Source organism: Pseudophryne corroboree, chromosome 2 (genome assembly GCF_028390025.1).
Source record: "Pseudophryne corroboree isolate aPseCor3 chromosome 2, aPseCor3.hap2, whole genome shotgun sequence".
Lineage (NCBI taxonomy): Eukaryota > Metazoa > Chordata > Amphibia > Anura > Myobatrachidae > Pseudophryne > Pseudophryne corroboree.
Window position 1 is genome coordinate 481023423 of NC_086445.1, and position 13484 is coordinate 481036906.

Genomic DNA, 13484 nt, shown 5'->3' on the forward strand with positions numbered 1-13484 from the left:
ATGGCCCCCATAAAATATATAGGACTGGTGGCAAATCAGAGGTGTTATTTCAATGGACAGTAATCCAATGTCCTGATTTTGAGAAATGTGTACAAACCAATGAGAGGATAGTATTGAGTGAATCTAATAATGCAGCAAGGGAGAAAAAAAATCTGTAAGCCACAGGTGAAGTTTCTCTACTTGCGGTAGTTTCGTCAGAAGGTAAGTACCATACTGCTGGATAGGGTAGCAGTTGATTTACAGACTGACATAATCCTGACAGCCATTGACAGACAGTCAATATTCCAACACGGTCAAAATACAGACATTCATTATGCAGACATGTTCACAATGCCGACATAGTCAGAACATCAACATTTGAAATGCCGCTATGCCAAAATGCATTTTTAAGGAATTTTTGCCCCAAAAAATACATGTTCATACTTCACCATCCCAGTAGATCTGGAGGGGGAGGAATACAATAGTGTGCGAGCGCAGCGAGGCACCATGCCCAAAGCATGACGAGCGCACGCGCTACACTTAGACGGTGTCCATTTTAACATAGGTCAACACTGACACACAAAAAAATAAACACAGAAAAATTCATGTCAGTATTTTGACAATGTCAGCATTTTGAACATGTTGGCATAATGAATGTCGGTATTTTGACCGTGTCTGTATTTTGATTGTTAGTCAATGGCTGTCTGGATTATGACAGTCGGTATTGTGTCCGTTGGTAAATCATACTGAACCCGTTGGATACGTGTTATACAGTAGAGTGGTCCATTAGTCTTCTCCCTGAGGACTAATTCATAGAGCACTTATCATTTATTGGCTAATTAGTGCCTCCATTTCTACCACTACTTGCCACTCCCTTTTCTACTCTGTTCCTGGTTTAGAACTGTGGAACGATCGTTGACCCTTGACCCAGGGTAAGCACTATAAATTATTGTTTTGTTTACCAATGTTGTTTGGCATCACAGTGTATCTTCCTCACTACATATTTATATTATTTTACTCTGTTGGCAAGGCATTAGAAAATGTGAAAAATTGTCATCTTAAGACTGTACTTTCTCTTTTTTTCCCATTTCTGTGTGCAACCCTTTTCTTTTTGTTCTCAGACTTCTCTATATGACTATTATGTTGTTTTATGCTGCAATAAAGATATTTATTTCAGAATTATTTTTTTTGTTTATAGCACATTTATTGGTTTTACTCATAGCAGTGCTTAACCATTTGATCCAACTGCAATTATAGTCAATGTTTTGCTTTTGCAAATATTGAAGGTATAAATGATGGAAATGGCTTGCCAGAGGGTGCCTAGCTAGAAAATGATTGAGAACCACAGCTGTGGAGGAATCACCCCACTTATAGTTATGTGGCAGTTTAAACATTATCCGGATTAAACTTCACAGATATTTTTGAGTGAGAGATCAATAAAAAACACTCTAACATGGTATTTTGTAATTTCATATTGGCATTGAGACCTCTCTTCATACCTACAAAAAGAACAAGGCAGGGACCCTCGTTCAGCTGCACTGCATTCAACTCTGTCAGCTCCACAACAGGCTTTGGGTGCCATGGGAACTCTTTGCAGTCAATATCATGTAGGACCTCCACTCTTCCCTGTCGTGTGATGACCTCTCCTTTCGGATCCAATATAATGAGATTAGGAATACCTGCAAAAAAGAAACATTATGTGATCATAGCAGATTTCCTGTATTACTAAGCACATTGGCATGGCACTACTCTTCAATAATGTGTAGATACACCAAAAAAGCAAGCCACATCAATGTTTATTCACATGAACAAAAGTATACCAATAAATATGCAATTGTTATGGCTAAAATATTAAGACACTGATGAACACTTATTCTAAGACAATCCCATATTGGTTCATTTTATTTTAGACTAGCAAATGGTTCCAGCATGCACCGGGTCACCTCAGCAAGCCATGCTCCACCCATCGTATACTACTTACACACCGTTCCCTTTTCTGGGTGATCTGTTCCGTCACTGCAGCCATGACATATATGAGCATGTCACACCTATTGAAACAGTGGGAGCTATAGTGCGCACCGTGCACAATAAGTGTGGCGTGCACATGTGTGCTGCAGCTCCGAAAACATCAATGTGCAATTAAGGTAACAATCCTGGTTGATAGTGGATTCCTCAGATGATAAAGATCAAATTAGTCAAGCAAGATGGACAACACCAAGGCAACCGGGGATAGCAAAAATCTTCCAGAGATGTACTACATTCACCTTACAGGTGTCTGTAACTTCTATACTGAATGAAACTGGCAGTGCACTGTGTCAGATATATGACCCCAATGGTCTAAGCATTAGTTGCCATATGTAGTTTACTCAAAGAATAACAGCAATTGAACTGAAATACATATAATAAAAATGACTGGATGCTTGCAGGTAACGCAATATGTGATTGCTATACGAATGTCTCAGAAACAGATATCCAAGTACATAATATTAAAAAGCTCTCATTACATTAGAAACAAAAACTTGGCACATGTATACACCAGTTTTCAGTAACTTTTGCTTATTGCTCCATTTTAGGGTGACAAATATTGACAGCTATAGGATCACATCCTAATTAGGTGCAATAATATAGGTCAATTTCAATAAATTACTTCCAGTGGCAAATTCTAGGGGCCACCGCAGCCCCATGCTAATATAAGAACCATAGGGAACAGGGTATGCATCAAATTCCCTGTAACCCCCTATTCACACAGCTTAACAGTTATTGTTTGTCAAACTAATTCCCAGTGATAATGAAGGGCTTTATCTATTTATTATAGATGAAAGTGCTGTTTTAAGGCAGTGCTTACATCGTTTTTTTTATAAGAAACTGCATGGCGACTGAATTTAACAAAGAGCCGTAGGCCTCATTAACCTGTCGTTTTCCTTATTGCAGCTCGCCCTCGGATGCCTCATGTTAATCTAATAAATGTGGGGCCAGTATTACAGCAAATATAAAGTTGTTTTGTGAAAAATAATCATTTGTCTTATACTTCGATTTCCTTAAAGCATGTGCAGTATCTGTAACCAACTGGAAAAAGGGTTTGCAGAGTGCTTGTGAATGATACTGAAAGCTTGGTCTTAATGTAAACACATGGCAAACCCACATACACAAATGAAAATTTGTTAACACAAGCATGATTGAGAGCAGACGGGTCTATGCTCAAGCATGTCTTGCGGCATGCTTACAACATGATTCTTCTAGGACTTTCATAATACTCATCTGTGATCTCATGCAGAGCTACTACATCTAATCTGCACTTTTAGAACCATTTCTAATCCCCATAAAATAAACCTTACAAACCAAAAACATTGCATTTAACCACAACACAAATAAGCATTTACAAGCTTGCTGTGATCGTGCTGGTATAAATACACCACACTGCTAGCACCATTTAAGGGGAACTAGCACAGAAGGGGATAATATAAAAACATTATCTGCCTCTGTGTAAATCATGTCATGAGGATATTACATTTTCTATGGTGTAAAAACTATCTGACAACTAGCCTGTAACGCTAGCACTTTGTGTTTGCTGAAATAAAATAAGGTTAAATTCATTATGTAGTTTTTTTTAGCAACAACCCCAAGGCCACACACACTTCTGAAGTAGTTATGATTGATTTATGAGAGAAGCTGTCAATAGGTTGTAAACTAGCACCTACATGAAATACTCACAAATGGGATAAAAACTTGTTACAGCAAATTAAGAGTGCAAACAATATATACTGTAGTAAGTATTGTATTAGTAATAGTGTACAGTTAAAACTTTATAGCATCCTTATACACAATGGGTAATCTGGAAACACTTTCACAATAAGGACACATAGAGGCATATGTAATATTCTGGCACTGTTAGTGATGGGAGACAGAACTATTTTAGAAGTACAGGAATTTATAGAATAATGTAACCTGTGCACCTCTTATTAGTACATTCCCTGCATTCTGAGTAACAAAACAAAGCCCCAAATTCCTATATACGGCTGCCGGATTTTAAATTACAGGGGCTCTCTGTATACAGTGTAAATGCACCAAGATATCCATTACACAAACACTACATACAGTACATATCATGGATAATACACTATACTTTTTAGATTACTTAAAAATAAATAGTGCGAACAGAACATGTGATGTAACCCATAGCAACACAAATCAGTGTTTATTAGTAGGACTACACAAGTTTACTAAAAACTTTAATCTGACTTTCTGACTGGATTGGTTTGAATGATTTAAACCACATAAGTATTTGCATATTAATGATTAAGTAAGCCTTTGTATACATCAATTTTGTTTTACATAAGAATCATTCTCCTTAATTCTATAATAGGAGTTTGTTTTGAAAAAATCCCTGCGAAAACATATTAAATACACAAGAACAATCTGAATGACATGTTACATGATGAGACTGGTCACTGCAATACAATATTTATAATTTATTTTATAAAGTACACATTTTGCGGCACTTACAGATAATATGCCAGTCATTCACAATACTGTGTGTCCCACTGGAGTTTGTAATCTATTTTCCCTTCCACACACACATAGATTATTTTTTATTACAAGTCATTTATCTCGGGGGACAGCATGGATGGTGTAATGGTAAGCATTACTGCCTCACAACACTGAGGTCACGGGTTCAATTCCCACCATGGCCCTAACTGTGTGGAGTTTGTATATTCTCCCCGTACTTGCGTGGGTTTCCTCCGGGTGCTCCGGTTTCCTCCCACAATCCAAAAATATACTGGTAGGTTATTCGGCTCCCAACAAAATTAACACTAGCGTAAATGTGTGCGTGTACATCTGGTAGGGAATATAGATTGTAAGCTCCAATGGGGCAGGGACTGATGTGAATGGCCAAATATTCTCTGTAAAGCGGGTGTGGTATAGAAGATCTACAGGTCTACAATTATAAGGTTGACCCCATATGGTCAACATGTAGTAGGTTGACACCGACAAAATGTCGACAACCATTTTGGGGGATTTTGTGTGTATCTTTTTCACCGTCAGAGCACAGGGAACCTCAATTAGTGTACTGCATCCCCTTATATGTCTTGCTTCGCTACTATTCACAATCATAGTTCACGTGGATGGTAAAGAATGGCAAAAGTAAAAAAAATTGAGTAAACCCCCCCCCCCCCCCCAACTCTTAAAAAGTTGTCTCGACCGTGTGTGTGTCAACCATTGTCATGTTGACCATTTAAACCTGTTGACCTAAAGCAGATCGACTTGTCTGTCTATACATTGAAAACCCTGTAAAGCACTGCGGAATATGTGTGAACTATATAAATAAATGGTAAAACTGTAAATAACTTACTGATATGGTTGTGAGAGGAAACCAGAATACCTGGAGAAAACCAATGCAAACATGGGGAGAACATACAAAAGCCAGCCACGTGCTTAGAGCCTTGTTGCGATTCGTAAGACCTCAGTGCCAGGGGCATTTCAAGAGAGGAGGGGACCCGCATGCAGCCTCCGTGTACAATACACTATGATGTTTTTTTCTTTTCCTGAGGAACATAAAGGACTGAAAGAAGCACCATTTCCATTGATACTCACTTTGGAATCTGTATTTGTAAAGAAACGGTGGTATTCTTTGTATCTAATTTGGAGGCTGCAACCTATATTCTGTCCAAGAGTGCTAAAAATTGATTTATATATATATATATATATATATATAAAAAAAATAAGATTTGAAACCTACCGGTAAATCTTTTTCTCCTGGTCCGTAGAGGATGCTGGGGACTCCGTAAGGACCATGGGGATAGACGGGCTCCGCAGGAGACATGGGCACTAAGAAAGAACTTTAGGTATGGGTGTGCACTGGCTCCTCCCTCTATGCCCCTCCTCCAGACCTCAGTTAGAGAAACTGTGCCCAGAGGAGTCGGACAGTACGAGGAAAGGATTTTTGTTAATCCAAGGGCAAGATTCATACCAGCCTACACCATCCACACCGTATAACTTGGGATATACGAACCAGTTAACAGTATGAAACAACACAGCATCAGTCCAAGACGGAGGAAAACTGTAACATAACCCTTATGTAAGCAAAAACTATATACAAGTCTTGCAGAAGTAGTCCGCACTTGGGACGGGCGCCCAGCATCCTCTACGGACTAGGAGAAAAAGATTTACCGGTAGGTTTAAAATCTTATTTTCTCTTACGTCCTAGAGGATGCTGGGGACTCCGTAAGGACCATGGGGATTATACCAAAGCTCCCAAATGGGCGGGAGAGTGCGGATGACTCTGCAGCACCGATTGAGCAAACATGAGGTCCTCCTCAGCCAGGGTATCAAACTTGTAAAACTTTGCAAAGGTGTTTGAACCCGACCAAGTAGCAACTCGGCACAGCTGTAATGACAAGACCCCTGGGGCAGCCGCCCAAGAAGAGCCCACCTTCCTGGTGGAATGGGCCTTTATCGATTTTGGCTCTGTGGGGCTGGTCTCTTCCAAGTGCTGCTGGGATTTCTAAGTGAGAGTTGGAAACCGTAAAAAGCAGGAGCTGGAAGCTGAGTGAAAAGGAGGAGCAATAAGCTGGAACAACTGCAACTGCTAAGTGGAGTATAGGTGCCATAGGAGTGAGTACTACGGCTGCATAAAAGTGAAGGACCAAGAACCGCACAAAGATAGATAAGTATAAGCCAGCTTAATTATTGTATAGGTGATATTGCTTGTCTTCTATTTTTTATTTTTGCTGCTTTTTCTTTGAGTGTAACAGGGAGTTAGACCTTGCAAACAATATGGGAGGGGCTGTGATTGAGGACCTCACTCAGTGCATGTCGTGCAAGATGTATGCACACCTGGAGCTACCGGCCCAGTGTGAATACATCTGCACGGGGTGTGTGCGAACGGTTGCCCTGGAAGCCCAGGTAACTGATCTAGAGCAAACCGTTACGCGACTGAGGGAGATTCACAATCTCGAGCGTAGTTTAGACAGAACGGTGGAGGAGTTGCGGGAGGGGTCACTGGTAGAAGAGGATGATGATCAGGTAGCCAGTTGGGTCACAGTTAGAAGGAAGAAAAAGAGGGGGAGGCACGACATCTCCGAACTATCAAACCCGAACAAATTTGCCCGATTGGACGAGGAATCGGAGGATGATGGTGAAGAAATTACGGTGCCGGAGGAGACTGCTCCCTCTAGCATCCAGAGGTGCGGTCCCTCTGGCGCGGTTGGGATAAAAGATAGAGAGGTACCTAGTCAAATGGTGGTGGTAGGGGATTCTATCATCAGGAAGGCAGATAGGGCAATCTGCTACCGGGACCGTGATCGCCGTACAGTCTGTTGTCTCCCGGGTGCTCGGGTACGGCACATCGCGGACCGGGTAGATAGATTGTTGGGAGGGGCTGGCAAAGACCCGGCGGTCTTGGTGCACGTTGGCACCAATGACAAAGTTAGCGGAAGGTGGGATGTCCTTAAGAAAGACTATAGGGACTTAGGAAAGAAACTGAAGGCAAGGACATCTAAGGTAATATTCTCTGAATTATTACCAGTGCCACGCGCTAGTCCAGGGAGGCAGAGGGAGATTAGGGAGGTAAATGTGTGGTTTAGGGATTGGTGCAGGAAAGAGGGGTTTGTGTTCCTGGAACACTGGGCGGACTTCTCAGTCAGGCGCCATCTCTTTTGTCGTGACGGATTGCACCTGACTGAGGAGGGGGCAGCGGTGCTGGGGGGAAGGATGGTTAGAAGGTTGGAGGAGATTTTAAACTAGGAGCCTGGGGGGAGGGTTTAGCTAGAATCTACGGGTCATGCAGTGAGAATAGTGGGGACGGCAGTAGTAAACGAAATGGGGGAGAAGTTGGGGGGAGGGCAAGAGCAGGCGGTAAGGTTACTAACATGGGTACTAAAAGGGATTTTACCAAAGCACTAACCAATGACGATTACAGGTCATCCTTGCCACATAAGGTGAAAGATGTCCCTAACGCAAGGGAAAATACTTATCTTAGTTGTATGTATGTAAACGCCAGAAGCATTACTGGTAAAAAGGGTGAACTAGAAATACTTGCAGCAAGCAAACAGTATGATATTATAGGCATTACTGAAACTTGGTGGGATGAATCTCATGATTGGACAGTCAATCTAGAGGGCTATACACTGTTTAGGAGAGACAGACTAAATAAAAAGGGTGGAGGGGTGTGTCTGTACGTAAAGCCGTTTTTAAAACCTAATATATGGGAAGATCGTCAGGAGGGGACTGTAGACACTGTTGAGACATTATGGGTAGAAATTTCCTTGCGGGGAAAAAGGAACAAAAAAGTTAGTATTGGGTGTATGCTATAGGCCGCCTGGTATCAACGCATCTGATGATGAATTGTTACTAAAGCAAATTGAAAAAGCAGCAGGAGTAGGAGACATAGTAGTGATGGGAGATTTTAACTATCCAGAGATAAACTGGAAAAACGATTCATGTGATACTGCTAGGGGCAGTATGTTTTTAAACACACTAAATGATAACTACCTAGTCCAACTAATTGAGGAACCAACTAGGTACAATGCAATCTTAGACCTGGTATTAACAAACAATCAGGATTTGGTATCGGGTATTATAGTAGGGGAACCCATAGGAAACAGCGACCACAATATGGTCACATTCAATATCAGTTTCTACAAACAGCCCTATACTGGCTCAACTAGGACTTTAAACTTTAGCAAAGCCAACTTTGAAATGATGAGGGTATTTTTCAGGGATATTGAATGGGAAGGTTTGTTTTTAGGAAAAAATACTACGGAGAAATGGGAGGTACTAAAATTCCTGCTAGCTAAAAATACACTCAAATATATTCCTATGAGTAGCAAAAAAGGGAATAAAAATCATAAACCGATGTGGCTTAACAAAAAGATTAAGGAACTTATGGGCAAGAAAAGGAGAGCATTTAAAAAATACAAATCTGACGGGGATGCAGAGTCATTTCAGCAATATAAGGAATGTAACAAAAATTGCAAAAAGGAAATAAGAGCGGCTAAAGTAGAAACTGAAAAACTAGTAGCAAAGGAAAGCAAAGCGAATCCCAAAAAATTCTTTAAATACATTAATAGCAAGAGATTAAAAAAGGAGAGTATAGGCCCTTTGAAAGACAAGTTGGGAGTCTTAAGCAAAAATGATAATGACATAGCGGACACACTAAATGAGTTTTTTTCAACAGTATTCACTAGAGAGGACCCAATTCAGGGACTGACACACAATCTCAATAATGACAATATCACACTGATAGGTACTTATTTAAGCGAGGAAGTAGTCTGTGACCGATTAAAACATTTAAAGATTAATAAATCACCAGGGCCCGATGGTATTCATCCAAGGGTTCTAATGGAGCTTCACTCTGAACTGGCAAAACCACTATCTTTGATCTTTGAGGATTCAGTTATATCAGGTATGGTTCCCAAAGACTGGCGTATAGCGGAAGTAGTGCCTATATTCAAAAAGGGAAGTAAAGCTGAACCAGGTAATTATAGACCAGTTAGTCTTACATCTATAGTGGGTAAAGTATTGGAAGGAATTCTAAGAGATAGTATTCAGAAGTTCCTTGAAGTCAATAAGGTCATTAAAAGGAATCAACATGGGTTTATGAAGGACAGATCCTGTCAAACCAACTTACTTGGCTTTTATGAAACAGTAAGCGCAAACCTAGATCAGGGTAAAGACGTGGATGTAATCTTTTTAGACTTTGCCAAAGCGTTCGATACTGTACCACACATGAGACTTATATACAAGCTACAAGAATCAGGGCTAGGAAGCACAATATGCACTTGGGTCAAAAACTGGTTAGATAATAGGAAGCAGCGCGTTGTGGTTAATGGATCTTTTTCAACTTGGACTGAAGTGCTAAGTGGTGTGCCGCAAGGCTCAGTATTAGGACCGCTATTGTTCAATATTTTCATTAACGACCTAACAGAAGGTCTAGAGAGCATGGTGTCAATTTTTGCAGATGATACCAAATTGTGTAAGGCTATAAATACAGAGGAGGATGCTGAGTCTCTTCAGAACGACTTAGTTAAATTAGAAGCATGGGCAGCCAAATGGAGAATGCGCTTCAACACAGACAAGTGTAAGGTAATGCACTGTGGTAACAAGAACAAAAATTACACCTACCTACTAAATGGGGTAAAATTAGGGGATTCTGTACTGGAAAAGGACTTAGGTGTCCTCATAGATAGCAAGCTAAGAAGTAGTATCCAAAGTAGGACTGCAGCAAAGAAGGCTAATAAGATATTAGCATGCATAAAACGGGGTATTGATGCTAGGGACGAGAGTATTATACTCCCGTTATATCAATCACTAGTGAGGCCACACCTTGAATACTGTGTACAGTTCTGGGCACCGTACTACAAAAAGGATATCCTGGAGCTTGAAAAGGTACAGAGGAGGGCGACCAAACTAATTAAGGGCATGGAGACGATGGAATACAAGGAAAGGCTTGAAAGACTAGGCATGTTTACATTGGAAAAGCGGAGACTAAGAGGGGATATGATCAACATCTACAAATATATAAGGGGAGAATACACAGAGCTTGCGCGGGACCTGTTTTTGGTTAGATCAACACAGAGGACTCGTGGACACTCGCTCAGGTTAGAGGAGAGGAGATTCCGCACAATACGGCGTAAAGGCTTTTTCACGGTAAGGACAATACGTGTTTGGAATTCCCTGCCCGAGGGAGTTGTAATGGCGGAATCTGTCAACACCTTTAAGAATGGGTTAGATAAATTCCTATTGGAAAAGGATATCCAGGGGTATGGTGCATAGTCATGCATTATAGTTACTATAAATAGGGATAAAATGCAATGGCTGACAGCAGCATCAGTCAGAAATTTTAGTCAAATCATCATGCATAGGACACCACAAATAGGTTGAACTCGATGGACAATTGTCTTTTTTCAACCTCAGATACTATGTTACTATGTAATGGCAATCCAGCCGTAGAATGAGCCTGCTGAATCGTGTTACAGATCCAGAGAGCAATAGTCTGCTTGGAAGCAGGAGCGCCAACCTTGTTGGCTGCATACAGGACAAACAGTGCTTCTGTTTTCCTGACCCTAGCCGTTCTAGCCACGTAAATTTTCAAAGCCCTGACCACATCAAGGGACTCCGAATCCTCCAAGTCTCGCGTAGCCACAGGCACCACAATAGGTTGGTTCATATGAAAAGATTAAACCACCTTAGGCAAGAATTGAGGACGGGTCCGCAATTCCGCTCTATCCATATGGAAAACTAGATAGGGGCTTTTATGAGACAAAGCCGCCAATTCCGACACTCGCCTAGCCAAAGCTAACAACATGCCCACTTTCCAAGTGAGGTATTTTAATTCCACCGTTTGAAGTGGTTCAAACCAGTGCGACTTAAGGAAACTCAACACCATGTTAAGGTCCAAAGGCGCCACCGGAGGTACAAAAGGAGGCTGGATATGCAGCACTCCCTTCACAAAAGTCTGTACTTCTGGGAGAGAAGCCAATTCCTTCTGAAAGAAAATGGATAGGGCCGAAATCTGAACCTTAATGGAGCCTAATTTTAGGCCCAAATTGACTCCAGTTTGTAGGAAGTGAAGGAAACGGCCCATATGGAATTCTTCCGTAGGAGCATTCCTGGCCTCACACCAAGAAACATACTTCCGCCATATACGGTGATAATGTTTAGCTGTCATGTCCTTCCTAGCCTTTATCAGAGGAGGAATGACCTCATCCGAAATGCCCTTTTCCGCTAGGAACCGGCGTTCAACCGCCATGCCGTCAAACGCAGCAGCGGTACGTCTTGGAACAGACAGGGCCCCTGTTGTAACAGGTCCTGTCTTAGAGGAAGAGGCCACGGATCTTCTGTGAGCATTTCCTGCAGATCCGGATACCAGGCCCTTCGCGGCCAATCCGGAACAATGAGAATTCTCTGTACTCCTCTTTTTCTTATTATTCTCAACACCTTGGGGATGAGAGGAAGAGGAGGAAACACATAGACCGACTGGAACACCCACGGTGTCACGAGGGCGTACACTGCCACCGCCTGAGGATCTCTTGACCTGGCGCAATACCTCTGTAGTTTTTTGTTGAGGTGTGACGCCACCATGTCTATCTGGGGCAGTCCCCACTGACTTGCAATCTGTGCGAAGACTTCCTGATGAAGTTCCCACTCTCCTGGATGTAGATCGTGTCTGCTGAGGAAGTCTGCTTCCCAGTTGTCCACTCCCGGAATGAACACTGCTGACAGTGCGCCTACATGATTTCCGCCCAGCGAAGAATCCTGGTGGCTTCCGCCATTGCCACTCTGCTCCTTGTGCCGCCTTGGCGGTTTACATGAGCCACTGCGGTGATGTTGTCTGACTGGATCAGAACCGGTAGGTCGCGAAGCAAAGACTCCGCTTGACGAAGGGCGCTGTATATGGCCCTCAGCTCCAGGACGTTGATGTGAAGACAAGTCTCTTGACTTGACAAAAGACCTTGGAAGTTTCTTCCCTGTGTGACTGCTCCCCAACCTCGGAGGCTCGCATCCGCGGTTACCAGAATCCAGTCCTGAATGGCGAACTTGCGACCCTCTAGAAGGTGAGCACTCTGCAGCCACCACAGGAGAGACACCCTGGCCCTGGGGGACAGGGTGATCAACTGATGAATCTGTAGATGTGACCCGGACCACTTGTCCAGTAGGTCCCATTGGAAGGTCCTCGCATGGAACCTGCCGAAGGGAATGGCCTCGTAAGATGCCACCATCTTTCCCAGGACTCGGGTGCAGTCATGCACCAACACCTGTTTTGGCTTCAATAGGTCCCTGACCAGAGTCATGAGTTCCTGGGCCTTTTCTATCGGAAGATAAACCCTTTTCTGGTCCGTATCCAGAATCATGCCTAAGAAAGTCAAACGAGTCGTAGGAACCAACTGTGACTTCGGGATATTGAGAATCCAACCGTGTTGCTGTAACACCTTGAGTGAAAGTGACACGCTGTTCAACAACTGCTCTCGTGATCTCGCTTTTATGAGGAGATCGTCCAAGTACGGGATAATTGTGACACCCTGCTTGCGCAGGAGCACCATAATTTCCGCCATTACCTTGGTGAAAATCCTCGGGGCCGTGGAAAGCCCAAACGGCAACGTCTGAAATTGGTAATGACAATCCTGTACCGCAAATCTCAGGTACGCCTGATGAGGTGGATATATGGGAACATGAAGGTATGAATCCTTTATGTCCAGGGATACCATAAAATCCCCCCCTTCTAGGCTGGCGATGACCGCTCTGAGCGATTCCATCTTGAACTTGAACCTTTTCAAGTACAGGTTCAAGGATTTTAAATTTAAAATGGGTCTGACCGAACCGTCCGGTTTCGGGACTACAAACAGGGTTGAGTAATACCCCCTCCCTTGTTGAAGCAGGGGAACTTTGACCACCACCTGTTGAAGACACAATTTTTGAATTGCATTTAAAACTATCTCCCTTTCTGGGGGAGAAGCTGGTAGGGCCAATTTGAAAAACCGGCGAGGAGGCACCTCTTCGAATTCCAG

The 13484-nt window shown here is 42.5% G+C and overlaps 1 protein-coding gene across 1 annotated transcript in view; it reads right to left on the reverse strand.

Moving 5' to 3' along the window:
* Positions 1–13484, reverse strand: part of NXN (nucleoredoxin) — a 272207-nt gene that overhangs the window by 77154 nt on the left and 181569 nt on the right. Inside the window, exon 6 of the mRNA XM_063953861.1 lies at positions 1479–1658. Within this exon, the coding sequence (XP_063809931.1) occupies positions 1479–1658 (180 nt within the window). The remainder of the gene's footprint in view (positions 1–1478; positions 1659–13484) is intronic.